The 25,697-nt window shown below is 56.2% G+C and overlaps 1 protein-coding gene across 1 annotated transcript in view; it reads right to left on the reverse strand.

The window, feature by feature from the left end:
- Positions 1-6,647: 6,647 nt before the first annotated feature.
- Positions 6,648-25,697, reverse strand: part of LOC140719950 (NACHT, LRR and PYD domains-containing protein 3-like) — a 74,550-nt gene continuing 55,500 nt past the window's right edge. The window contains exons 11-14 of the mRNA XM_073034862.1: positions 7,654-7,740; positions 7,328-7,498; positions 7,005-7,172; positions 6,648-6,840 (exon numbers count right to left, since the gene is read on the reverse strand). Of these exons, the coding sequence (XP_072890963.1) occupies positions 6,750-6,840; positions 7,005-7,172; positions 7,328-7,498; positions 7,654-7,740 (517 nt within the window). The 3' untranslated portion in view covers positions 6,648-6,749. The remainder of the gene's footprint in view (positions 6,841-7,004; positions 7,173-7,327; positions 7,499-7,653; positions 7,741-25,697) is intronic.

The following is a 25,697-nucleotide window of genomic DNA, read 5'->3' on the forward strand; positions in this document are numbered from 1 at the left end:
CGTCTCCTTCGACCCCTTCAACATCTACCACAATCCCCTTCTCCGTCATCGCCTCCCTCCCCGTGACCTACCACAGCCATGCAGCCCCCTCGTCTCTATCACACCCCCTCTCTCCCCAAACGCCTCCCTCTCTGTGTTGACAGGGATTTGTGGAGAGAATGGGGGAGAGTTGAATTCCGGACTTAGACTCCCCCTTCAACCGCATGTCAATCTCTCAGTTCTGAGCCTATACTGAATGGTCAGAGAGGGAGATTCGCTGTTTCATAATACCTCACTGTGTAATCGGACCGTGTGGAGGGAGATTCACTCTGTGTCTGACCCCAGGTGTAAGTGTGATGGGACAGTGTGGAGGGAGCTGCACTCTGTGTCTGTCCCCGGGAGTGTGTGATGGGACGGTGTGGAGGGAGATTCACTCTGTATCTGACCCCGGGTGTGTGTGATGGGACGGTGTGGAGGGAGATTCACTCTGTTTCTGACCCCGGGAGTGTTTGATGGGGCGGTATGGAGGGAGATTCACTCTGTGTCTGACCCCGGGAGTGTGTGTGATCGGATCGTGTGGAGGGAGATTCACTCTGTGTCTGACCCCGGGAGTGTGTGATGGGACAGTGCGGAGGGAGATTCATTCTGTGTCTGACCCCGGGAGTGTGTGATGGGACGGTGTGGACGGGGATTCACTCTGTGTCTGACCCCGGGAGTGGGTGATGGGACGGTGTGGAGGGAGATTCACTCTCTGTCTGACCCCGGGAGTGTGTGATGGGATGGTGTGGAGGGAGATTCACTCTGTGTCTGGCCCCGGGAGTGCGTGATGGGACGGTGTGGAGGGAGATTCACTCTGTATCTGACCCCAGGAGTGTTTGATGGGGCGGTGTGGAGGGAGATTCACTCTATGTGTGACCCCGGGAGTGTGTGATGGGACGGTGTGAAGGGAGATTCATTCTGTGTCTGACCCCGGGAGTGTGTGATGGGACGGTGTGGAGGGAGATTCGCTCTGTGTCTGACCCCGTAAGTGTGTGATCGGACGGTGTGGAGGGAGATTCACTCTGTGTCTGGCCCCGGGAGTGTGTGATGGGACGGTGTGGAGGGAGATTCGCTCTGTGTCTGACGCCGGGAGTGTGTGATGGGACGGTGCGGAGGGAGATTCACTCTGTGTCTGATCCCGGGAGTGTGTGATGGGACGGTGCGGAGGAAGATTCACTCTGTGTCTGGCTCCGGGAGTGTGTGATGGGACGGTGTGGAGGGAGATTCACTCTATGTCTGGCCCCGGGAGTGTGTGATGGGACGGTGCGGAGGGAGATTCACTCTGTGTCTGAGCCCGGGAGTGTGTGATGGGTCGGTGAGGAGGGAGCTTCACTCTGTGTTTCACGCCGGTATTCCATCCTCCATCCGTCTCGTACTCGGGACCTCAGTGACTCACGTCTGATATTCGAGCCGATATTAACTGTCTGCGGGGTACAGGAGGGGGACGGTTAGCCAGGAAGGGGGTTAATTTGAGACGAGATCCTGGGCACCCAGACTCTGCCAGTCCGACCTCCCTCAGCCTGGAGCTGAGACGCTACTGTGTCAGTGTGAGGAGCTCCGACCCACTGTTCCAGTGCACAGGGTGCGGGGGGCAGCGGAAACCTCAAACAAACTCAAGTCCGACACCAAGTCAGGAAGTTACAGCGGTTTATTGATTTCATCATGATAAATGATAATTAAACAGTATGTGAGCTGCTGACTTGCGGGAATAAATAAGCTGTTGTAGCGATGTACTACATACAGAGCGAGAGACAACGACTCGCAGTCGGTGAGTCTGTTCCAGACTAGTTTATTCAAACTTCGCGGCGCTGGCATTTAATCCTGGGGTATTTGTGAGCCGATGCGCCTGCGCATTTAATCCCGAGCGCCCGCCCTCTCCGAGCGGAAATGACGTCAGAGGTGCTCACCGCGCTGGCTATTTGTGAGTCCATGCGCCTGCGCAGAAAGTGGGTCGCCACACTGTTCCCGACTCACTCACAATTAACTGACCGGCGACAACGGGTGACCGGTAGATTAATCAGTCCCGTCTCTCACCGTCACTCTGCATCCAATAACACTTCAGGGCCGTGTCCGGGATCGCTGTGGATCCAAGGCCATTGCCGAGGGATTTGTCAATTTAACACCATTGTATCGGCCAGACAGGGACGGGAGCAAAAGGATTCTCTCACGGGACACCGGTGTCCCAGACTGAGCCCCGGCCCCCCCGGGACACCGGTGTCCCAGACTGAACCCCGGCCCCCCGTACACCGGTGTCCCAGACTGAGCCCCGCCCCCCCGGGACACCGGTGTCCCAGACTGAGCCCCTCCCCCCCGGACACCGGTGTCCCAGACTGAGCCCCGGCCCCCCTCCCCCGGGACACCGGTGTCCCAGACTGAGCCCCGCCCCCCCCCCGGGACACCGGTGTCCCAGACTGAGCCCCGACCCCCCCCCCCCCCGGGACACCGGTGTCCCAGACTGAGCCCCGACCCCCCCCCCCCCCGGGACACCGGTGTCCCAGACTGAGCCCCACCCCCCCCCGGACACCGGTGTCCCAGACTGAGCCCCGGCCCCCCCGGGACCACCGGTGTCCCAGACTGAGCCCCGGCCCCCCCCCCCGGGACACCGGTGTCCCAGACTGAGCCCCGGCCCCCCCCCCGGGACACCGGTGTCCCAGACTGAGCCCCGGCCCCACCCGGGACACCGGGTCCCAGACTGAGCCCCGGACCCCCCCCCCGGGACACCGGTGTCCCAGACTGAGCCCCGCCCCCCCCCCGGGACACCGGTGTCCCAGACTGAGCCCCGGCCCCGCCCCCCGGACACCGGTGTCCCAGACTGAGCCCCGGCCCCCCCGGGACACCGGTGTCCCAGACTGAGCCCCTCCCCCCCCCCGGGACACCGGTGTCGCAGACTGAGCCCCCGGCCCCCTCCGGGACACCGGTGTCCCAGACTGAGCCCCTCCCCCCCGGGGACACCGGTGTCCCAGACTGAGCCCCGGACCCCCCGGGACACCGACCCCCCGGGACACCGGTGTCCCAGACTGAGCCCCGGACCCCCCCCCCCGGGACACCGGTTGTCGCAGACTGAGCCCCGGACCCCCCACCCCCGGGACACCGGTTGTCCCAGACTGAGCCCCGGCCCCCCCCCCGGGACACCGGTGTCCCAGACTGAGCCCCGGACCCCCCACCCCCGGGACACCGGTGTCCCAGACTGAGCCCCGGCCCCGCCCCCCCCGGGACACCGGTGTCCCAGACTGAGCCCCGACCCCCCGGGACACCGGTGTCCCAGACTGAGCCCCGGACCCCCCCCCCGGGACACCGGTTAGTGTCGCAGACTGAGCCCCGCCCCCCCCCCCGGGACACCGGTGTCCCAGACTGAGCCCCGGACCCCCCCCCCGGGACACCGGTGTCCCAGACTGAGCCCCGGCCCCCCCCCCGGGACACCGGTGTCCCAGACTGAGCCCCGGCACCCCACCCCCCCCCGGGACACCGGTGTCCCAGACTGAGCCCCGCCCCCCCCGGGACACCGGTGTCCCAGACTGAGCCCCGGCCCCCCGGGACACCGGTGTCCCAGACTGAGCCCCGCCCCCCCCCGGGACACCGGTGTCCCAGACTGAGCCCCTCCCCCCCCGGGACACCCGGTGTCCCAGACTGAGCCCCGGACCCCCCGGGACACCGGTGTCCCAGACTGAGCCCCTCCCACCCCCCCGGGACACCGGTGTCCCAGACTGAGCCCCGGACCCCCCCACCCCCGGGACACCGGTGTCCCAGACTGAGCCCCGGCCCCGCCCCCCCCCGGGACACCGGTGTCCCAGACTGAGCCCCGACCCCCCGGGACACCGGTGTCCCAGACTGAGCCCCGGACCCCCCCCCCCGGGACACCGGTGTCGCAGACTGAGCCCCCGCCCCCCCCCCCGGGACACCGGTGTGTCCCAGACTGAGCCCCGGACCCCCCCCCCCGGGACACCGGTGTCCCAGACTGAGCCCCCGCCCCCCCGGGACAACCGGTGTCCCAGACTGAGCCCCGGACCCCCCCCCCGGGACACCGGTGTCCCAGACTGAGCCCCGGCCCCCCCCCCGGGACAACCGGTGTCCCAGACTGAGCCCCGGCCCCCCCTCCCGGGACACCGGTGTCCCAGACTGAGCCCCCGCCCCCCCCCGGGACACCGGTGTCCCAGACTGAGCCCCTCCCCCCCCGGGACACCGGTGTCCCAGACTGAGCCCCGCCCCCCCCCGGGACACCGGTGTCCCAGACTGAGCCCCTCCCCCCCCGGGGACAACCGGTGTCCCAGACTGAGCCCCGGACCCCCCGGGACACCGGTGTTGTCCCAGACTGAGCCCCTCCCCCCCCCCGGGACACCGGTGTCCCAGACTGAGCCCCGGACCCCCCACCCCCGGGACACCGGTGTCCCAGACTGAGCCCCGGCCCCGCCCCCCCCCGGGACACCGGTGTGTCCCAGACTGAGCCCCGACCCCCCGGGACACCGGTGTCCCAGACTGAGCCCCGGACCCCCCCCCCCGGGACACCGGTGTCGCAGACTGAGCCCCGGCCCCCCCCCCCGGGACACCGGGTGTCCCAGACTGAGCCCCCGGCCCCCCCCCCCCCGGGACACCGGTTGTCCCAGACTGAGCCCCCGCCCCCCCCGGGACACCGGTTGTCCCAGACTGAGCCCCGACCCCCCGGGACACCCGGTGTCCCAGACTGAGCCCCGGCCCCCCCCCCACCCCCCGGGACACCGGTGTCCCAGACTGAGCCCCGGCCCCCCCCCCCCCGGGACACCGGTGTCGCAGACTGAGCCCCGGCCCCCCCCCCGGGACACCGGTGTTTGTCCCAGACTGAGCCCCGGCCCCCCCCCCCCCGGGACACCGGTTGTCCCAGACTGAGCCCCGCCCCCCCCGGGACACCGGTGTCCCAGACTGAGCCCCGACCCCCCCGGGACACCGGTTGTCCCAGACTGAGCCCCGGCCCCCCCCCCCCCCGGGACACCGGTGTCCCAGACTGAGCCCCGGCCCCCCCCCCCCCCGGGACACCGGTGTCCCAGACTGAGCCCCGCCCCCCCCGGGACACCGGTGTCCCAGACTGAGCCCCCGACCCCCCGGGACACCGGTGTCCCAGACTGAGCCCCGGACCCCCCCCCCGGGACACCGGTGTCCCAGACTGAGCCCCGGCCCCCCCCCCCGGGACACCGGTGTCCCAGACTGAGCCCCGGCCCCCCCCCCCCCCCGGGACACCGGTTGTCCCAGACTGAGCCCCGCCCCCCCCGGGACACCGGTGTCCCAGACTGAGCCCCGGCCCCCCGGGACACCGGTGTCCCAGACTGAGCCCCGCCCCCCCCCGGGACACCGGTGTCCCAGACTGAGCCCCCGGCCCCCCGGGACACCGGTGTCCCAGACTGAGCCCCGGACCACCCCCGGGACACCGGTGTCCCAGACTGAGCCCCGGCCCCCCCGGGACACCGGTGTCCCAGACTGAGCCCCGGCCCCCCGGGACACCGGTTGTCCCAGACTGAGCCTCGCCCCCCCCCCCCCCGGGACACCGGTGTCCCAGACTGAGCCCCGGCCCCCCCCCCGGGACACCGGTGTCCCAGACTGAGCCCCGACCCCACCCCCCCGGGACACCGGTGTCCCAGACTGAGCCCCTCCCCCCCGGGACACCGTGTCCCAGACTGAGCTCCGCCCCCCCCCGGGACACCGGTGTCCCAGACTGAGCCCCTCCCCCCCGGGACACCGGTGTCCCAGACTGAGCCCCGCCCCCCCCCCGGGACACCGGTGTCCCAGACTGAGCCCCGCCCCCCCCCGGGACACCGGTGTCCCAGACTGAGCCCCGGACCCCCCGGGACACCGGTGTCCCAGACTGACCCCGGCCCCCCCCCCCGGGACACCGGTGTCCCAGACTGAGCCCCGCCCCCCCCCCGGGACACCGGTGTCCCAGACTGAGCCCCGCCCCCCCCCCCGGGACACCGGTGTCCCAGACTGAGCCCCGGACCCCCCGGGACACCGGTGTCCCAGACTGAGCCCCGGACCCCCCGGGACACCGGTGTCCCAGACTGACCCCGGCCCCCCCCCCGGGACACCGGTGTCCCAGACTGAGCCCCGCCCCCCCCCCGGGGACACCGGTGTCCCAGACTGAGCCCCGGACCCCACCGGGACACCGGTGTCCCAGACTGAGCCCTGGCCCCCCCCCGGGCTCCTCCTGTCCGGGTAATTCCCCGGGGGGGGGGGGTCACGCGGGAGAGTCTCGTAGACGCACATCCGGCGGAAGTGGCGCCGCCGGACAACGGGCGGAAATGCGTCACCGCGGGAGCGCTTCCGATATCACCGAGCTCGAGACCGGAGCCAGTTCCGTTAAAACCGCTGGGAATCAGCCCCGGCGCGCGGCCGTTAAAGGTAAGGGCGGGAGTTAAAGGGGAGGGGTGAGTTAAAGGGGAGGGGGAGTTAAAGGGGAGGGGGAGTTAAAGGGGAGGGGGAGTTAGAGGGGAGGGGGAGTTAAAGTGGAGGGGGAGTTAGAGGGGAGGGGTAGTTAAAGGGGAGGGGTAGTTAAAGGGGATGGGGAGTTAAAGAGGAGGGGTAGTTAAAGGGGTGGGGGGAGTTAAAGGGGAGGGGTAGTTATAGGGGAGGGGTAGTTATAGGGGAATGGGGAGTTATAGGGGAGGGGGAGTTAAAGAGGAGGGGCAGTTAAAGGGGAGGGGTAGTTAAAGGGGAGGGCAGGGAATCGGCTCCATCCGGCGGGCGGGGATGTTCACACATTCAGATGTTCACAGGATCCACACTCTCAGTCCGGGTCTGACTTCCCGCAGAGATCTCAGTTCCTTCTCCCCGGTCTCACTGAACCGATTCCCGTCCAGCCTGAAACAGACGGGAGAATGAAGATGGAATAAACAGATTACACAACAGTGTCAGTAACAGGGGACCGGGGTTAATGTTTGAACAACACTCACAGACAAATATCACCAGAAAACCCGCGGATCCGCTGACATTTTATCACATTGAACATTAACACAAACACTCACCGGATCTCCTTCAGACTCGGGAGGGTCAGTATGAGTCGGCGGAGACCGGGGAGAGATCCGTCTGTCAGAGAGTTTCCACTCAGGTTCAGCCCCGTCAGTGATGGTTTTGTACTGAGAGCGGAGACGAGATCCTCGGCACCAGAATCTGTGAGACCGACATCCATCAGCCTGGAGATGAGAGAGAGTGAGGGTGAAGGACACAGAGAGACAGGAGACGGTACAAATCCCCAGTGTTTATCAGTAACACAATTACTGATCACATTAATGTTCAGTGTCAGACACCCAGTGACTGTAAACACAATCTCCCACAGTCTGGTACTTACCGCAGTCTCTGTATTTTACACTCCGGGTTCCCCAGAGCTGCAGACACCAGTTTCACTCCTGAATCTCCCAGTTTGTTAACACTCAGGTCCAGCTCCGTCAGTGATGGTTTTGTACCGAGAGCGGAGACGAGATCCTCGGCCCCAGAATCTGTGAGACCGACATCCCCCAGCCTAGAGATGAGAGAGAGTGAGGGTGAAGGACACAGAGAGACAGGAGAAGGTACAAATCCCCAGTGTTTATCAGTAACACAATTACTGATTACATTAATGTTCAGTGTCAGACACCCAGTGACTGTAAACACAATCTGCCACAGTCCGGTACTTACCACAGTTTCTGTATTTTACATTCCGGGTTCCTCAGAGCCGACAACACCAGTTTCACTCCTGAATCTCCCAGGTCATTCTCCCCGAGTCTAAACACAAACAGACAAATTGATGAACAAAGTGATACAAACCGTGGGACTGAGGGTAATTCTCTCAAGCGGATATTTCAGGAAACATTAAACCCTTCCGTAAATCACTGATCGGAGTTCCCATCACTGTCAATGTCCCTCACTGCCCAGCTCCAGGGTATTCACCCAATGTCAGTCATTTAGTCTGTTGCTGTGACCCTGTGAACTCCACATTTTCTGTCTCGTTCTCCGTTGGCTAGAAAAGTGTTACTGACCACAGAGTGTCAGAAGGGGCAGGGATGGGGGTGATATAGCCCCACAGTGAGGAAGCTTTGTGAATCGGGAAATGTCGATGGGAAATGGAGGAAGAGACCCCACCTGAGGGAACGGATGGAAAGACACAAGAGGAAAGGGATGGGGAAACGAGATCCCACAGGAGGAAGTGGGATGGGGAAAAGAGATACCACAGTTATGGGGGGATGGGGAAGGAGAGATCCCACCGGGGGACGGGGAAGAGAGATCCCACAGGAGAAAGGGGGATGGGGATGAGAGATCCCACAGGAGGAAGAGGATGGGAAAGAGATATCCCAGAGGAGGAAGTGGATGGGGAAGACAGTAGGAAGCTGAATCAGGAAAAGAGATCCCACAGGAGAAAGGAGATTGGGAAAAGAGATCTACAGGAAGAAAGGGATGGGGAAGAGATATCACACAGGAGGGAGGGGATGAGGAAATGAGATCCGGCAGGAAGAAGTGGGATGGGGAAGGAGAGATCCCACAGGAGGAAGGTGGATGGGGAAGGGAGATCTCACAGGAAGAAGGGGATGGGGAAGAGGTCCCATAGGAGGAAGGAGGTGGGGAAGAGAGATCCAACAGGAGGACAGGGATGGGGAAGAGATCCCACAGGGTGAAAGAGATTGGGAAAAAAAGATCCCACAGTCGGAAACGGAATCAGCAGGAGAGATCCCACAGGAGAAGGGGAAGGCAATGAGAGATCCCTCAGGAGAAAGGGGGATGGGGAAGAAATTTCCAGCAGGAGGAAGTGGATGGGGAAGAGTGATCCCACAGTAGGAAGCAGAATCAGGAAGAGAGATCCAACAGGTGGTAGGGGGATGGGGAAGAGAGATCCCACAGGAGGAAGGGGGCTGGGGAAGAGAGATGCCACTGGAGGAAGGGGGATGGGGAAGATAGATCCCACAGGAGGAAGGGGGGTGGGGAAGAGAGATCCCACAGGAGGAAGGGGGATGGGTAAGTGAGATCCCACAGGAGGAAGAGGGATGGGGTAGAGAGATCCCACAGGTGGAAAGGTGATGGGGAAGAGAGATCCCACAGTAGGAAGGGGGATGTGGAAGAGAGATCCCACAGGTGGAAATGGATGGGGGAAAAGAGATCCCTCCGGAGGAAAGGGGGATAGGGAAGAGAGATCCCACAGGAGGAAAGGGGTATAGGGAAGAGAGATCCCACAGGATGAAGGATGATGGGGAAGAGAGATCCCACAGGATGAAGGATGATGGGGAAGAGAGATGCCACAGGAGGAAGGGGGATGGGGAAGAGAGATCCCACAGGTGGAAAGGGGATGGGGAAGAGAGATCCCACAGGAAGAAGGAGATGGGGAAGAGAGATCCCACAGGAGGAAGGGTGTTGGGGAAGAGAGATCCCTCAAGAGGAGGGGGATGTGGAAGAGAGATCTGACAGGCAGAAGGGGGATGGGGAAGAGAGATCCGACAGGAGGAAGGAGAATGGGGAAAAAAACATCCTACAGGAGGGAGGGGGATAGGAAAGAGATCCTACGGGAGGACGGGCAATGGGACGGAGAGACCCCACAGGGGGAAGTCAGATGGGGCAGGGAGATCCCACAGAGGAAGGGGGTTGGGAAACAGAGATCCCACAGGGGGAAGGGGATGTGGAAGAGAGATCCCACAGGAGGAAGGCGGATGGGGAAGAGATATCCCACAGGAGGTAGGACGTTGGGGAACAGTGATCTCTCTGGAGGAAGGGGATGGGGAAGAAATTTCCAGCAGGAGGAATTGGATGGGGAAGAGAGATCCCACAATAGGAAGCAGAATCAGGAAGAGAGATCCAACAGGAGGTAGGGTGATGGGAAAAGGAGATCCCTCCGGAGGAAAGGGGGATAGGGAAGAGAGATCCCACAGGATGATGGGGAAGAGAGATGCCACAGGAGGAAGGGGGATGAGGAAAAAGAGATCCCTCAGGAGGAAGGGGGTTGGGGAAGAGAGATCCCACATGAGGAAGGGCGATGGGGTAGAGAGATCCCACAAGAAGAGGTGGATGGGGAAGAGAGATCCCACAGGAGGAAGGGGATGGGGAAGAGAGATCCCACAGGAGGAAGGAGAATGGGGAAGAAACATCCTACAGGAGGGAGGTGGATAGGAAAGAGATCCTACGGGAGGAAGGGCAATGGGACGGAGAGACCCCACAGGGGGAAGTCGGATGGGGCAGGGAGATCCCACAGGAGGAAGGGGATGTGGAAGAGAGATCCCACAGGAGGAAGGCGGATGGGGAAGAGATATCCCACAGGAGGAAGGACGTTGGGGAACAGTGATCTCTCTGGAGGAAGGGGGATGGGGAAGAGAGATCCCCAGGAGAAAGGTGATGGGGAAGAAATTTCCAGCAGGAGGAATTGGATGGGGAAGAGAGATCCCACAATAGGAAGCAGGATCAGGAAGAGAGATCCAACAGGAGGTAGGGTGATGGGAAAAAGAGATACCACAGGAGGAAGGGGGATGGGGAAGAGAGATCCCACAGGAGGTAGGGGGATGGGAAAGAGAGATCCCACAAAAGGAGAGGGATGGGGAAGAGATATCCCACAGGAGGAAGGGGATGAGGAAGAGAGATCCCATAGAAGGAGGGGGGATGGGGAACAGAGATCCCTCAGGAGGAAGGGGGATGGGGAAGGGAGATCCAACAGGAGGAAGGGGGATGGGGAAGAGAGATCCCACAGGAGGAAGTGGGATGGGGAACAGAGTTCCCACAGGTCGAAGGGGGATGGAAAAGAGTGATCCTATAGGAGGAAGGGGGATGGGGAAGAGAGATAACACAGGAGGAAGGGGGATGGGGAAGAGAGATCCTACAGGAGGAAGCGGGATGGGGAAGAGAGATCCCACAGGAGGAAGTGGGATGGTGAAGGGAGATCCAACAGGAGGAAGAGGGATGGGGAAGAGAGATCGTATAGGAGGAAGGGGGATGGGTAAAGGAGATCCTACACGAGGAAGGGGATGGGGAAGAGAGATCCCACAGGAGGAAGGGGGATGGGGAAGAGAGATCCCACAGGAGGAAGTGGGATGGGGAACAGAGTTCCCACACGTCGAAGGGGGATGGAAAAGAGCTATCCTATAGGAGGAAGGGGGATGGGGAAAAATGATCTTTTGGGAGGAAGGGGGATGGGTAAAGGAGATTGCACACGAGGAAGGGGATGGGGAAGAGAGATCCCACAGGAGGAAGGGGGATGGGGAAGTGAGATCCTATAGGAGGAAGGGGGATGGGGAAGAGAGATCCCACAGGAGGAAGGGGATGGGGAAGAGAGATCCCACAGGAGGAAGGGGATGGGGAAGAGAGATCCCACTCGAGGAAGGGGGATAGGAAAGAGTGATCCTACGGGAGGAATGGGGATGGGAAGGAGAGATCACACAGGAGGAAGGTGGATGGGGAATGAGATCCCACAGAAGGAAGTGGGATGGGGAAGACAGATCCCACGGGAAGAAGTGGGCTGGGGTAGATTAATCCCACAGAAGGAAGTGGGATGGGGAAGACAGATCCCACAGGAGGAAGTGAGATGGGGAACAGAGTTCCCACAGGTCGAAGGGGGATAGAAAAGAGAGATCCTACGGGAGAAAGGGAATGGGAAGGAGAGATCCCACACGATGAAGGGGATGGGGAAGAGAGATCCCACAGGAGGAAGGGGGATGGGGAAGGGAGATCCAACAGGAGGAAGGGGGATGGGGAAGAGAGATCCCACAGGAGGAAGGGGGATGGGGAAGAGAGATCCCACAGGAGGAAGTGGGATGGGGAACAGAGTTCCCACAGGTCGAAGGGGGATGGAAAAGAGTGATCCTATAGGAGGAAGGGGGATGGGGAAGAGAGATAACACAGGAGGAAGGGGGATGGGGAAGAGAGATCCTACAGGAGGAAGGGGGATGGGGAAGAGAGATCCCACAGGAGGAAGGGGGATGGGGAAGAGAGAACTCACAGGAGGATGGGGGATGGGGAAGAGAGATGCTACAGGAGGAAGGGGGATGGGGAAGAGAGATCCCACAGGAGGAAGGGGATGGGGAAGAGAGATCCCACAGGAGGAAGGGGATGGGGAAGAGAGATCCCACAGGAGGAAGGGGATGGGGAAGAGAGATCCCACTCAAGGAAGGGGGATAGGAAAGAGTGATCCTACGGGAGGAATGGGGATGGGAAGGAGAGATCACACAGGAGGAAGGTGGATGGGGAAGAGAAATCCCACAGAAGGAAGTGGGATGGGGAAGACAGATCCCACAGGAAGAAGTGGGATGGGGAAGATTAATTCCACAGAAGGAAGTGGGATGGGGAAGACAGATCCCACAGGAGGAAGTGGGATGGGGCACAGAGTTCCCACAGGTCGAAGGGGGATAGAAAAGAGAGATCCTACGGGAGAAAGGGAATGGGAAGGAGAGATCCCACAGGAGGAAGGTGGATGGTGAAGGGAGATCCAACAGGAGGAAGAGGGATGGGGAAGAGAGATCGTATAGGAGGAAGGGGGATGGGTAAAGGAGATCCTACATGAGGAAGGGGATGGGGAAGAGAGATCCCACAGGAGGAAGGGGGATGGGGAAGAGAGATCCCACAGGAGGAAGTGGGATGGGGAACAGAGTTCCCACAGGTCGAAGGGGGATGGAAAAGAGCTATCCTATAGGAGCAAGGGGGATGGGGAAAAATGATCTTTTGGGAGGAAGGGGGATGGGAAACAGTTTGGTGCTGGACCCCAGGATAGGGAGTTTGTAGAGTGCCTACGGGATGCATTCTTGGAACAGCTTGTATGAGAGCCGACCAGGGACAAGGCTATTCTGGATTTAGTCTTGTGTAATGAACAGGATTTGATAAGCGATCTTGAAGTAAAGGAGCCATTAGGAGGTAGTGACCATAACATGATATGTTTTTATCTGCAGTTTGTGAAGTATAAGGGCAGCTCGGAGGTGTCAGTGTTGCAGATGAACAGGGGAAACTATGGAGCCATGAGGGAGGAGCTGACCAAAGTTGACTGGACGGATAGCCTAGCAGAAAAGACAGCGGAACAGCAATGGCAGGTATTCTTGGGAATAATGCACAAGGTGCAAAATCAGTTCATCCCCAGAGAAGGAAGGATTCAAAGGGGGGAAAGGGGCCACAGTGGTTGACAAAGGAAGTCAGAGATTGCATAGCATTAAAAAAAATTAAGTATGACAGAGCTAAGGTGAGTGGGAGGACAGATGATTGGGCAGTTTTTAAGGAACAACAGAACTTAACTAAAAAGGCAATACGGGGAGAAAAAATGAGGTACGAACGCAAGCTAGCCAGGAATATAAAGGAAGATAGCAAAAGCTTTTTTACATATGTGAAGAGAAAGAAGATAGTTAAGAACAATGTTGGGCCCTTGAAGAATGAATTGGGTGAAATTGTTATGTGAAACAGAGAAATGGCAGAAGAATTTAATGAGTACTTTAGATCTGTCTTCACTAGGGAAGACACAAGCAATCTCCCAGATGTATGGATGGGCCAAGGACATAGGGTAACAGAGGAAATGAAACAGATTGACATTAGGAAGAAAACGGTGATGAGTAGACTGATGGGACTGAAGGCTGACAAATCCCCAGGTCCAGATGGTCTGCATCCTAGGGTACTAAAGGAGGTGGCCCTGGAAATTGCGGATGCATTGTTAATCATTTTCTAATGTTCCTTAGATTCAGGATCAGTTCCTGAGGATTGGAGAATGGCTAATGTTATCCCATTTTTTAAGAAAGGAGGGAGGGAGAAAACAGAGAACTATCGACTTGTTAGCCTGACATCGGTGGTGGGGAAGATGCTAGAGTCCATTATTAAGAATGAAATGGTGGCATATCTAGGTAGCAGTGATAGGATTGGGCTGACCAGCATGGATTTACCAAGGGTAAATCATGCTTGACTAATCTTTTGGAGTTTTTCGAGGATGTAACCAGGAAGTTAGACGGGTGAGATCCAGTGGATGTAGTGTACCTCGATTTTCAGAAGGCATTTGATAAGGTCCCACATAGGAGATTGGTGGGTAAAATCAAAGCTCAGGGCATCGGGGGGAAGACACTGACATGGATAGAAAACTTTTTGGCAGATAGAAAGCAAAGGGTAGCGGTGAATGGGTGTTTCTCGGAATGGCAGGTAGTGACTAGTGGGGTACCACAGGGCTCGGTATTGGGACCACAGCTGTTTACAATTTACATCAACGATTTAGATGAAGGCATTGAGAATAACATCAGCAAATTTGCTGATGGTACTAAGCTGGGTGGCAGTGTGACATGTGATGAGGATGTTAGGAGAATTCAGGATGACTAGGATAGGCTGGGTGAGTGGGCAGATACTTGGCAGATGTCGTTTAATGTGAATAAGTGTGAGGTTATCCACTTTGGGAGTAAGAACAGGAAGGCAGATAATTATCTGAACGGTGTAGTGTTAGGTAAGGGAGAAATACAAAGAGATCTAGGAGTCCTTGTTCATCAGTCACTGAAATTGAATGAGCAAGTACAGCAGGCAGTGAAGAAGGCTAATGGAATGTTGGCCTTTATTACAAAGGAAATTGAGTACAGGAGCAAGGAAATCTTCTTGCATTTGTACAGATCCCTGGTGAGACCACACCTGGAGTATTGTGTACAGTTTTGGTCTCCAGGGTTAAGGAATGACATCCTGGCTGTAGAGGATGTGCAGCGTAGATTCACGAGGTTGATTCCTGGGATGTCTGGACTGTCTTACGCAGAGAGGTTAGAGAGACTGGGTAGAGATATCCCACACGAGGAAGGGGGATGGGTAAAGGTCATCCCACATGAGGAAGGGGGATGGGGAAGAGAGATCCCACAGGAGGAAGGGGATGGGGAAGAGAGATCCCACAGGAGGAAGAGGGATGGGGAAGAGAGATCCCAGAGGAGGAAGTGGATATAGTAGAGAAATCCCGCAGTAGGAAGCTGAATCAGGAAGGGAGATCGAAGGGGAGGAAGAAGATCGGGAAGAGAATTCTACATGGGGAAGCGGATGGGGAAGAGAGATGCCACAGGAAGAAGTGGGATGGGGAAGAGAAATCCCACAGTAGGAAGTGGGATAGGGAAGACAGATCCCACAGGAGGAAGTGGGATGGGGAACAGAGTTCCCACAGGTTGAAGGGGGATAGAAAAGAGAGATCCTACGGGAGAAAGGGAATGGGAAGGAGAGATCCCACAGGAGGAAGGCGGATGGTGAAGGGAGATCCAACAGGAGGAAGAGCAATGGGGAAGAGAGATCCTTGTGCAGATGCCTTGTGCAGGAAGGCACAGAGTCGACTGTACTTCCTTAGAAGGTTGGCGTCATTCAATGTCTGTAGTGAGATGCTGAAGATGTTCTATAGGTCAGTTGTGGAGAGCGCCCTCTTCTTTGTGGTGGCGTGTTGGGGAGGAAGCATTAAGAAGAGGGATGCCTCACGTCTTAATAAGCTGGTAAGGAAGGCGGGCTCTGTCGTGGGCAAAGTACTGGAGAGTTTAACATCGGTAGCTGAGCGAAGGACGCTGAGTAGGCTACGGTCAATTATGGAAGACTCTGAACATCCTCTACATAGCACCATCCAGAGACAGAGAAGCAGTTTCAGCGACAGGTTACTATCGATGCAATGCTCCTCAGACAGGATGAAGAGGTCAATACTCCCCAATGCCATTAGGCTTTACAATTCAACCGCCAGGACTTAAGAATTTTTTAAAAGCTATTATTAATGCTTTTTGAGATAGTGATTTAGATGCATATCATATTTTACACTGAGTTAAGTATTGTATGTAATTAGTTTTGCTACAACAAGTGTATGGGACATTGTAAAAAAAGTTGAATTTCCCCATGGGGATGAATAAAGTATCTATCTATCTATCTATAGGAGGAAGGGGGATGGGGAAGAGAGATCCCACAGGATGAAGGGGGATGGGGAAGAGAGATCCCACAGGAGGAAGTGGTTGGGAAGAGAGATCCCACAGGAGGAAGTGGATAGGGAAGAGAGATCCCACAGGAGGAAGGGGTTGGGAAGAGAGATCCCACAGGATGAAGTGGTTGGGAAGAGAGATCCCACAGGAGGAAGGGGTTGGGAAGAGAGATCCCACAGGAGGAAGGGGGATGGGGAAGAGAGATCCTATTGGAGGAAGTGGGATGGGGAAAAATGATCGCTTGGGAGGAAGGGGGATGGGTAAAAGAGATTCCACACGAGGAAGGGGATAGTGTAGAGATACCCCACAGTAGGAAGGGGGATGGGTAAAGGACATCCCACATGAGGAAGGGGGATGGGGAAGAGAGATCCCACAGGAGGAAGGGGATGGGGAAGAGAGATCCCACAGGAGGAAGAGGGATGGGGAAGAGAGATCCCAGAGGAGGAAGTGGATATAGTAGAGAAATGGCGCAGTAGGAAGCTGAATCAGGAAGGGAGATCGAAGGGGAGGAAGAAGATCAGGAAAAGAATTCTACATGGGGAAGCGGATGGGGAAGAGAGATGCCACAGGAAGAAGTGGGATGGGGAAGAGAAATCCCACAGAAGGAAGTGGGATAGGGAAGACAGATCCCACAGGAGGAAGTGGGATGGGGAACAGAGTTCCCACAGGTCGAAGGGGGATAGAAAAGAGGGATCCTACGGGAGAAAGGGAATGGGAAGGAGAGATCCCACAGGAGTTAGGCGGATGGTGAAAGGAGATCCAACAGGAGGAAGAGGGATGGGGAAGAGAGATCCTATAGGAGGAAGGGGAATGGGTAAAGGAGATCCTACACGAGGAAGGGGATGGGGAAGTGAGATCCCAAAGGAGGAAGGGGGATGGGGAAGAGAGATCCCACAGGAGGAAGGGGGATGGGGAAGAGAGATCCCACAGGAGGAAGTGGGATGGGGAAGAGAGATCCCACGGGATAAAGGGGAATGGGAAGGAGAGATCCCACAGGAGGAAGGGGGATGGGGAAGAGAGATCGTATAGGAGGAAGGGGGATGTGGAAGAGACATCCCACAGGCGGGAGGGGATGGGGAAGAGAGATCCCACAGGAGGAAGGGGGATGGGGAAGAGAGATCCTTTAGGAGGAAGGGGGATGGGGAAGAGAGATCCCACAGGAGGAAGGGGATGGGGAAGAGAGATCCCACAGGAGGAAGGGGATGGGGAAGAGAGATCCCACTCAAGGAAGGGGGATAGGAAAGAGTGATCCTACGGGAGGAATGGGGATGGGAAGGAGAGATCACACAGGAGGAAGGGGATGGGGAAGAGAGATCCCACAGGAGGAAGGGGATGGGGAAGAGAGATCCCACTCAAGGAAGGGGGATAGGAAAGAGTGATCCTACGGGAGGAATGGGGATGGGAAGGAGAGATCACACAGGAGGAAGGTGGATGGGGAAGAGAAATCCCACAGAAGGAAGTGGGATGGGGAAGACAGATCCCACAGGAAGAAGTGGGATGGGGAAGATTAATCCCACAGAAGGAAGTGGGATGGGGAAGACAGAACCCACAGGAGGAAGTGGGATGGTGAAGGGAGATCCAACAGGAGGAAGAGGGATGGGGAAGAGAGATCGTATAGGAGGAAGGGGGATGGGTAAAGGAGATCCTACACGAGGAAGGGGATGGGGAAGAGAGATCCCACAGGAGGAAGGGGGATGGGGAAGAGAGATCCCACGGGAGGAAGTGGGATGGGGAACAGAGTTCCCACACGTCGAAGGGGGATGGAAAAGAGCTATCCTATAGGAGGAAGGGGGATGGGGAAAAATGATCTTTTGGGAGGAAGGGGGATGGGTAAAGGAGATTCCACACGAGGAAGGGGATGGGGAAGAGAGATCCCACAGGAGGAAGGGGGATGGGGAAGTGAGATCCTATAGGAGGAAGGGGGATGGGGAAGAGAGATCCCACAGGAGGAAGGGGATGGGGAAGAGAGATCCCACAGGAGGAAGGGGATGGGGAAGAGAGATCCCACTCGAGGAAGGGGGATAGGAAAGAGTGATCCTACGGGAGGAATGGGGATGGGAAGGAGAGATCACACAGGAGGAAGGTGGATGGGGAATGAGATCCCACAGAAGGAAGTGGGATGGGGAAGACAGATCCCACGGGAAGAAGTGGGCTGGGGTAGATTAATCCCACAGAAGGAAGTGGGATGGGGAAGACAGATCCCACAGGAGGAAGTGGGATGGGGAACAGAGTTCCCACAGGTCGAAGGGGGATAGAAAAGAGAGATCCTACGGGAGAAAGGGAATGGGAAGGAGAGATCCCACACGATGAAGGGGATGGGGAAGAGAGATCCCACAGGAGGAAGGGGGATGGGGAAGGGAGATCCAACAGGAGGAAGGGGGATGGGGAAGAGAGATCCCACAGGAGGAAGGGGGATGGGGAAGAGAGATCCCACAGGAGGAAGTGGGATGGGGAACAGAGTTCCCACAGATCGAAGGGGGATGGAAAAGAGTGATCCTATAGGAGGAAGGGGGATGGGGAAGAGAGATAACACAGGAGGAAGGGGGATGGGGAAGAGAGATCCTACAGGAGGAAGGGGGATGGGGAAGAGAGATCCCACAGGAGGAAGGGGGATGGGGAAGAGAGAACCCACAGGAGGATGGGGGATGGGGAAGAGAGATCCTACAGGAGGAAGGGGGATGGGGAAGAGAGATCCCACAGGAGGAAGGGGATGGGGAAGAGAGATCCCACAGGAGGAAGGGGATGGGGAAGAGAGATCCCACAGGAGGAAGGGGATGGGGAAGAGAGATCCCACTCAAGGAAGGGGGATAGGAAAGAGTGATCCTACGGGAGGAATGGGGATGGGAAGGAGAGATCACACAGGAGGAAGGTGGATGGGGAAGAGAAATCCCACAGAAGGAAGTGGGTTGGGGAAGACAGATCCCACAGGAAGAAGTGGGATGGGGAAGATTAATTCTACAGAAGGAAGTGGGATGGGGAAGACAGATCCCACAGGAGGAAGTGGGATGGGGCACAGAGTTCCCACAGGTCGAAGGGGGATAGAAAAGAGAGATCCTACGGGAGAAAGGGAATGGGAAGGAGAGATCCCACAGGAGGAAGGTGGATGGTGAAGGGAGATCCAACAGGAGGAAGAGGGATGGGGAAGAGAGATCGTATAGGAGGAAGGGGGATGGGTAAAGGAGATCCTACATGAGGAAGTGGATGGGGAAGAGAGATCCCACAGGAGGAAGGGGGATGGGGAAGAGAGATCCCACAGGAGGAAGTGGGATGGGGAACAGAGTTCCCACAGGTCGAAGGGGGATGGAAAAGAGCTATCCTATAGGAGCAAGGGGGATGGGGAAAAATGATCTTTTGGGAGGAAGGGGGATGGGAAACAGTTTGGTGCTGGACCCCAGGATAGGGAGTTTGTAGAGTGCCTACGGGATGCATTCTTGGAACAGCTTGTATGAGAGCCGACCAGGGTCAAGGCTATTCTGGATTTAGTCTTGTGTAATGAACAGGATTTGATAAGCGATCTTGAAGTAAAGGAGCCATTAGGAGGTAGTGACCATAACATGATATGTTTTTATCTGCAGTTTGTGAAGTATAAGGGCAGCTCGGAGGTGTCAGTGTTGCAGATGAACAGGGGAAACTATGGAGCCATGAGGGAGGAGCTGACCAAAGTTGACTGGACGGATAGCCTAGCAGAAAAGACAGCGGAACAGCAATGGCAGGTATTCTTGGGAATAATGCACAAGGTGCAAAATCAGTTCATCCCCAGAGAAGGAAGGATTCAAAGGGGGGAAAGGGGCCACAGTGGTTGACAAAGGAAGTCAGAGATTGCATAGCATTAAAAAAAATTAAGTATGACAGAGCTAAGGTGAGTGGGAGGACAGATGATTGGGCAGTTTTTAAGGAACAACAGAACTTAACTAAAAAGGCAATACGGGGAGAAAAAATGAGGTATGAATGCAAGCTAGCCAGGAATATAAAGGAAGATAGCAAAAGCTTTTTTACATATGTGAAGAGAAAGAAGATAGTTAAGAACAATGTTGGGCCCTTGAAGAATGAATTGGGTGAAATTGTTATGTGAAACAGAGAAATGGCAGAAGAATTTAATGAGTACTTTAGATCTGTCTTCACTAGGGAAGACACAAGCAATCTCCCAGATGTATGGATGGGCCAAGGACATAGGGTAACAGAGGAAATGAAACAGATTGACATTAGGAAGAAAACGGTGATGAGTAGACTGATGGGACTGAAGGCTGACAAATCCCCAGGTCCAGATGGTCTGCATCCTAGGGTACTAAAGGAGGTGGCCCTGGAAATTGCGGATGCATTGTTAATCATTTTCTAATGTTCCTTAGATTCAGGATCAGTTCCTGAGGATTGGAGAATGGCTAATGTTATCCCATTTTTTAAGAAAGGAGGGAGGGAGAAAACAGAGAACTATCGACTTGTTAGCCTGACATCGGTGGTGGGGAAGATGCTAGAGTCCATTATTAAGAATGAAATGGTGGCATATCTAGGTAGCAGTGATAGGATTGGGCTGACCAGCATGGATTTACCAAGGGTAAATCATGCTTGACTAATCTTTTGGAGTTTTTCGGGGATGTAACCAGGAAGTTAGACGGGTGAGATCCAGTGGATGTAGTGTACCTCGATTTTCAGAAGGCATTTGATAAGGTCCCACATAGGAGATTGGTGGGTAAAATCAAAGCTCAGGGCATCGGGGGGAAGACACTGACATGGATAGAAAACTTTTTGGCAGATAGAAAGCAAAGGGTAGCGGTGAATGGGTGTTTCTCGGAATGGCAGGTAGTGACTAGTGGGGTACCACAGGGCTCGGTATTGGGACCACAGCTGGTTACAATTTACATCAACGATTTAGATGAAGGCATTGAGAATAACATCAGCAAATTTGCTGATGATACTAAGCTGGGTGGCAGTGTGACATGTGATGAGGATGTTAGGAGAATTCAGGATGACTAGGATAGGCTGGGTGAGTGGGCAGATACTTGGCAGATGTCGTTTAATGTGAATAAGTGTGAGGTTATCCACTTTGGGAGTAAGAACAGGAAGGCAGATAATTATCTGAACGGTGTAGTGTTAGGTAAGGGAGAAATACAAAGAGATCTAGGAGTCCTTGTTCATCAGTCACTGAAATTGAATGAGCAAGTACAGCAGGCAGTGAAGAAGGCTAATGGAATGTTGGCCTTTATTACAAAGGAAATTGAGTACAGGAGCAAGGAAATCTTCTTGCATTTGTACAGATCCCTGGTGAGACCACACCTGGAGTATTGTGTACAGTTTTGGTCTCCAGGGTTAAGGAATGACATCCTGGCTGTAGAGGATGTGCAGCGTAGATTCACGAGGTTGATTCCTGGGATGTCTGGACTGTCTTACGCAGAGAGGTTAGAGAGACTGGGTAGAGATATCCCACACGAGGAAGGGGGATGGGTAAAGGTCATCCCACATGAGGAAGGGGGATGGGGAAGAGAGATCCCACAGGAGGAAGGGGATGGGGAAGAGAGATCCCACAGGAGGAAGAGGGATGGGGAAGAGAGATCCCAGAGGAGGAAGTGGATATAGTAGAGAAATCCCGCAGTAGGAAGCTGAATCAGGAAGGGAGATCGAAGGGGAGGAAGAAGATCGGGAAGAGAATTCTACATGGGGAAGCGGATGGGGAAGAGAGATGCCACAGGAAGAAGTGGGATGGGGAAGAGAAATCCCACAGAAGGAAGTGGGATAGGGAAGACAGATCCCACAGGAGGAAGTGGGATGGGGAACAGAGTTCCCACAGGTTGAAGGGGGATAGAAAAGAGAGATCCTACGGGAGAAAGGGAATGGGAAGGAGAGATCCCACAGGAGGAAGGCGGATGGTGAAGGGAGATCCAACAGGAGGAAGAGCAATGGGGAAGAGAGATCCTTGTGCAGATGCCTTGTGCAGGAAGGCACAGAGTCGACTGTACTTCCTTAGAAGGTTGGCGTCATTCAATGTCTGTAGTGAGATGCTGAAGATGTTCTATAGGTCAGTTGTGGAGAGCGCCCTCTTCTTTGTGGTGGCGTGTTGGGGAGGAAGCATTAAGAAGAGGGATGCCTCACGTCTTAATAAGCTGGTAAGGAAGGCGGGCTCTGTCGTGGGCAAAGTACTGGAGAGTTTAACATCGGTAGCTGAGCGAAGGACGCTGAGTAGGCTACGGTCAATTATGGAAGACTCTGAACATCCTCTACATAGCACCATCCAGAGACAGAGAAGCAGTTTCAGCGACAGGTTACTATCGATGCAATGCTCCTCAGACAGGATGAAGAGGTCAATACTCCCCAATGCCATTAGGCTTTACAATTCAACCGCCAGGACTTAAGAATTTTTTAAAAGCTATTATTAATGCTTTTTGAGATAGTGATTTAGATGCATATCATATTTTACACTGAGTTAAGTATTGTATGTAATTAGTTTTGCTACAACAAGTGTATGGGACATTGTAAAAAAAGTTGAATTTCCCCATGGGGATGAATAAAGTATCTATCTATCTATCTATAGGAGGAAGGGGGATGGGGAAGAGAGATCCCACAGGAGGAAGGGGGATGGGGAAGAGAGATCCCACAGGAGGAAGTGGTTGGGAAGAGAGATCCCACAGGAGGAAGTGGATAGGGAAGAGAGATCCCACAGGAGGAAGGGGTTGGGAAGAGAGATCCCACAGGATGAAGTGGTTGGGAAGAGAGATCCCACAGGAGGAAGGGGTTGGGAAGAGAGATCCCACAGGAGGAAGGGGGATGGGGAAGAGAGATCCTATTGGAGGAAGTGGGATGGGGAAAAATGATCGCTTGGGAGGAAGGGGGATGGGTAAAAGAGATTCCACACGAGGAAGGGGATAGTGTAGAGATACCCCACAGTAGGAAGGGGGATGGGTAAAGGACATCCCACATGAGGAAGGGGGATGGGGAAGAGAGATCCCACAGGAGGAAGGGGATGGGGAAGAGAGATCCCACAGGAGGAAGAGAGATGGGGAAGAGAGATCCTATAGGAGGAAGGGGGATGGGTAAAGGAGATCCTACACGAGGAAGGGGATGGGGAAGTGAGATCCCAAAGGAGGAAGGGGGATGGGGAAGAGAGATCCCACAGGAGGAAGGGGGATGGGGAAGAGAGATCCCACAGGAGGAAGTGGGATGGGGAAGAGAGATCCCACGGGAGAAAGGGGAATGGGAAGGAGAGATCCCACAGGAGGAAGGGGGATGGGGAAGAGAGATCGTATAGGAGGAAGGGGGATGTGGAAGAGAGATCCCACAGGCGGGAGGGGATGGGGAAGAGAGATCCCACAGGAGGAAGGGGGATGGGGAAGAGAGATCCTTTAGGAGGAAGGGGGATGGGGAAGAGAGATCCCACAGGAGGAAGGGGATGGGGAAGAGAGATCCCACAGGAGGAAGGGGATGGGGAAGAGAGATCCCACTCAAGGAAGGGGGATAGGAAAGAGTGATCCTACGGGAGGAATGGGGATGGGAAGGAGAGATCACACAGGAGGAAGGGGATGGGGAAGAGAGATCCCACAGGAGGAAGGGGATGGGGAAGAGAGATCCCACTCAAGGAAGGGGGATAGGAAAGAGTGATCCTACGGGAGGAATGGGGATGGGAAGGAGAGATCACACAGGAGGAAGGTGGATGGGGAAGAGAAATCCCACAGAAGGAAGTGGGATGGGGAAGACAGATCCCACAGGAAGAAGTGGGATGGGGAAGATTAATCCCACAGAAGGAAGTGGGATGGGGAAGACAGATCCCACAGGAGGAAGTGGGATGGTGAAGGGAGATCCAACAGGAGGAAGAGGGATGGGGAAGAGAGATCGTATAGGAGGAAGGGGGATGGGTAAAGGAGATCCTACACGAGGAAGGGGATGGGGAAGAGAGATCCCACAGGAGGAAGTGGGATGGGGAACAGAGTTCCCACACGTCGAAGGGGGATGGAAAAGAGCTATCCTATAGGAGGAAGGGGGATGGGGAAAAATGATCTTTTGGGAGGAAGGGGGATGGGTAAAGGAGATTCCACACGAGGAAGGGGATGGGGAAGAGAGATCCCACAGGAGGAAGGGGGATGGGGAAGTGAGATCCTATAGGAGGAAGGGGGATGGGGAAGAGAGCTCCCACAGGAGGAAGGGGATGGGGAAGAGAGATCCCACAGGAGGAAGGGGATGGGGAAGAGAGATCCCACTCGAGGAAGGGGGATAGGAAAGAGTGATCCTACGGGAGGAATGGGGATGGGAAGGAGAGATCACACAGGAGGAAGGTGGATGGGGAATGAGATCCCACAGAAGGAAGTGGGATGGGGAAGACAGATCCCACGGGAAGAAGTGGGCTGGGGTAGATTAATCCCACAGAAGGAAGTGGGATGGGGAAGACAGATCCCACAGGAGGAAGTGGGATGGGGAACAGAGTTCCCACAGGTCGAAGGGGGATAGAAAAGAGAGATCCTACGGGAGAAAGGGAATGGGAAGGAGAGATCCCACACGATGAAGGGGATGGGGAAGAGAGATCCCACAGGAGGAAGGGGGATGGGGAAGGGAGATCCAACAGGAGGAAGGGGGATGGGGAAGAGAGATCCCACAGGAGGAAGGGGGATGGGGAAGAGAGATTACACAGGAGGAAGTGGGATGGGGAACAGAGTTCCCACAGGTCGAAGGGGGATGGAAAAGAGTGATCCTATAGGAGGAAGGGGGATGGGGAAGAGAGATAACACAGGAGGAAGGGGGATGGGGAAGAGAGATCCTACAGGAGGAAGGGGGATGGGGAAGAGAGATCCCACAGGAGGAAGGGGGATGGGGAAGAGAGAACCCACAGGAGGATGGGGGATGGGGAAGAGAGATCCTACAGGAGGAAGGGGGATGGGGAAGAGAGATCCCACAGGAGGAAGGGGATGGGGAAGAGAGATCCCACAGGAGGAAGGGGATGGGGAAGAGAGATCCCACAGGAGGAAGGGGATGGGGAAGAGAGATCCCACTCAAGGAAGGGGGATAGGAAAGAGTGATCCTACGGGAGGAATGGGGATGGGAAGGAGAGATCACACAGGAGGAAGGTGGATGGGGAAGAGAAATCCCACAGAAGGAAGTGGGATGGGGAAGACAGATCCCACAGGAAGAAGTGGGATGGGGAAGATTAATTCCACAGAAGGAAGTGGGATGGGGAAGACAGATCCCACAGGAGGAAGTGGGATGGGGCACAGAGTTCCCACAGGTCGAAGGGGGATAGAAAAGAGAGATCCTACGGGAGAAAGGGAATGGGAAGGAGAGATCCCACAGGAGGAAGGTGGATGGTGAAGGGAGATCCAACAGGAGGAAGAGGGATGGGGAAGAGAGATCGTATAGGAGGAAGGGGGATGGGTAAAGGAGATCCTACATGAGGAAGTGGATGGGGAAGAGAGATCCCACAGGAGGAAGGGGGATGGGGAAGAGATATCCCACAGGAGGAAGTGGGATGGGGAACAGAGTTCCCACAGGTCGAAGGGGGATGGAAAAGAGCTATCCTATAGGAGCAAGGGGGATGGGGAAAAATGATCTTTTGGGAGGAAGGGGGATGGGAAACAGTTTGGTGCTGGACCCCAGGATAGGGAGTTTGTAGAGTGCCTACGGGATGCATTCTTGGAACAGCTTGTATGAGAGCCGACCAGGGACAAGGCTATTCTGGATTTAGTCTTGTGTAATGAACAGGATTTGATAAGCGATCTTGAAGTAAAGGAGCCATTAGGAGGTAGTGACCATAACATGATATGTTTTTATCTGCAGTTTGTGAAGTATAAGGGCAGCTCGGAGGTGTCAGTGTTGCAGATGAACAGGGGAAACTATGGAGCCATGAGGGAGGAGCTGACCAAAGTT

This window comes from Hemitrygon akajei, unplaced genomic scaffold, assembly GCF_048418815.1.
Source record: "Hemitrygon akajei unplaced genomic scaffold, sHemAka1.3 Scf000033, whole genome shotgun sequence".
NCBI lineage: Eukaryota > Metazoa > Chordata > Chondrichthyes > Myliobatiformes > Dasyatidae > Hemitrygon > Hemitrygon akajei.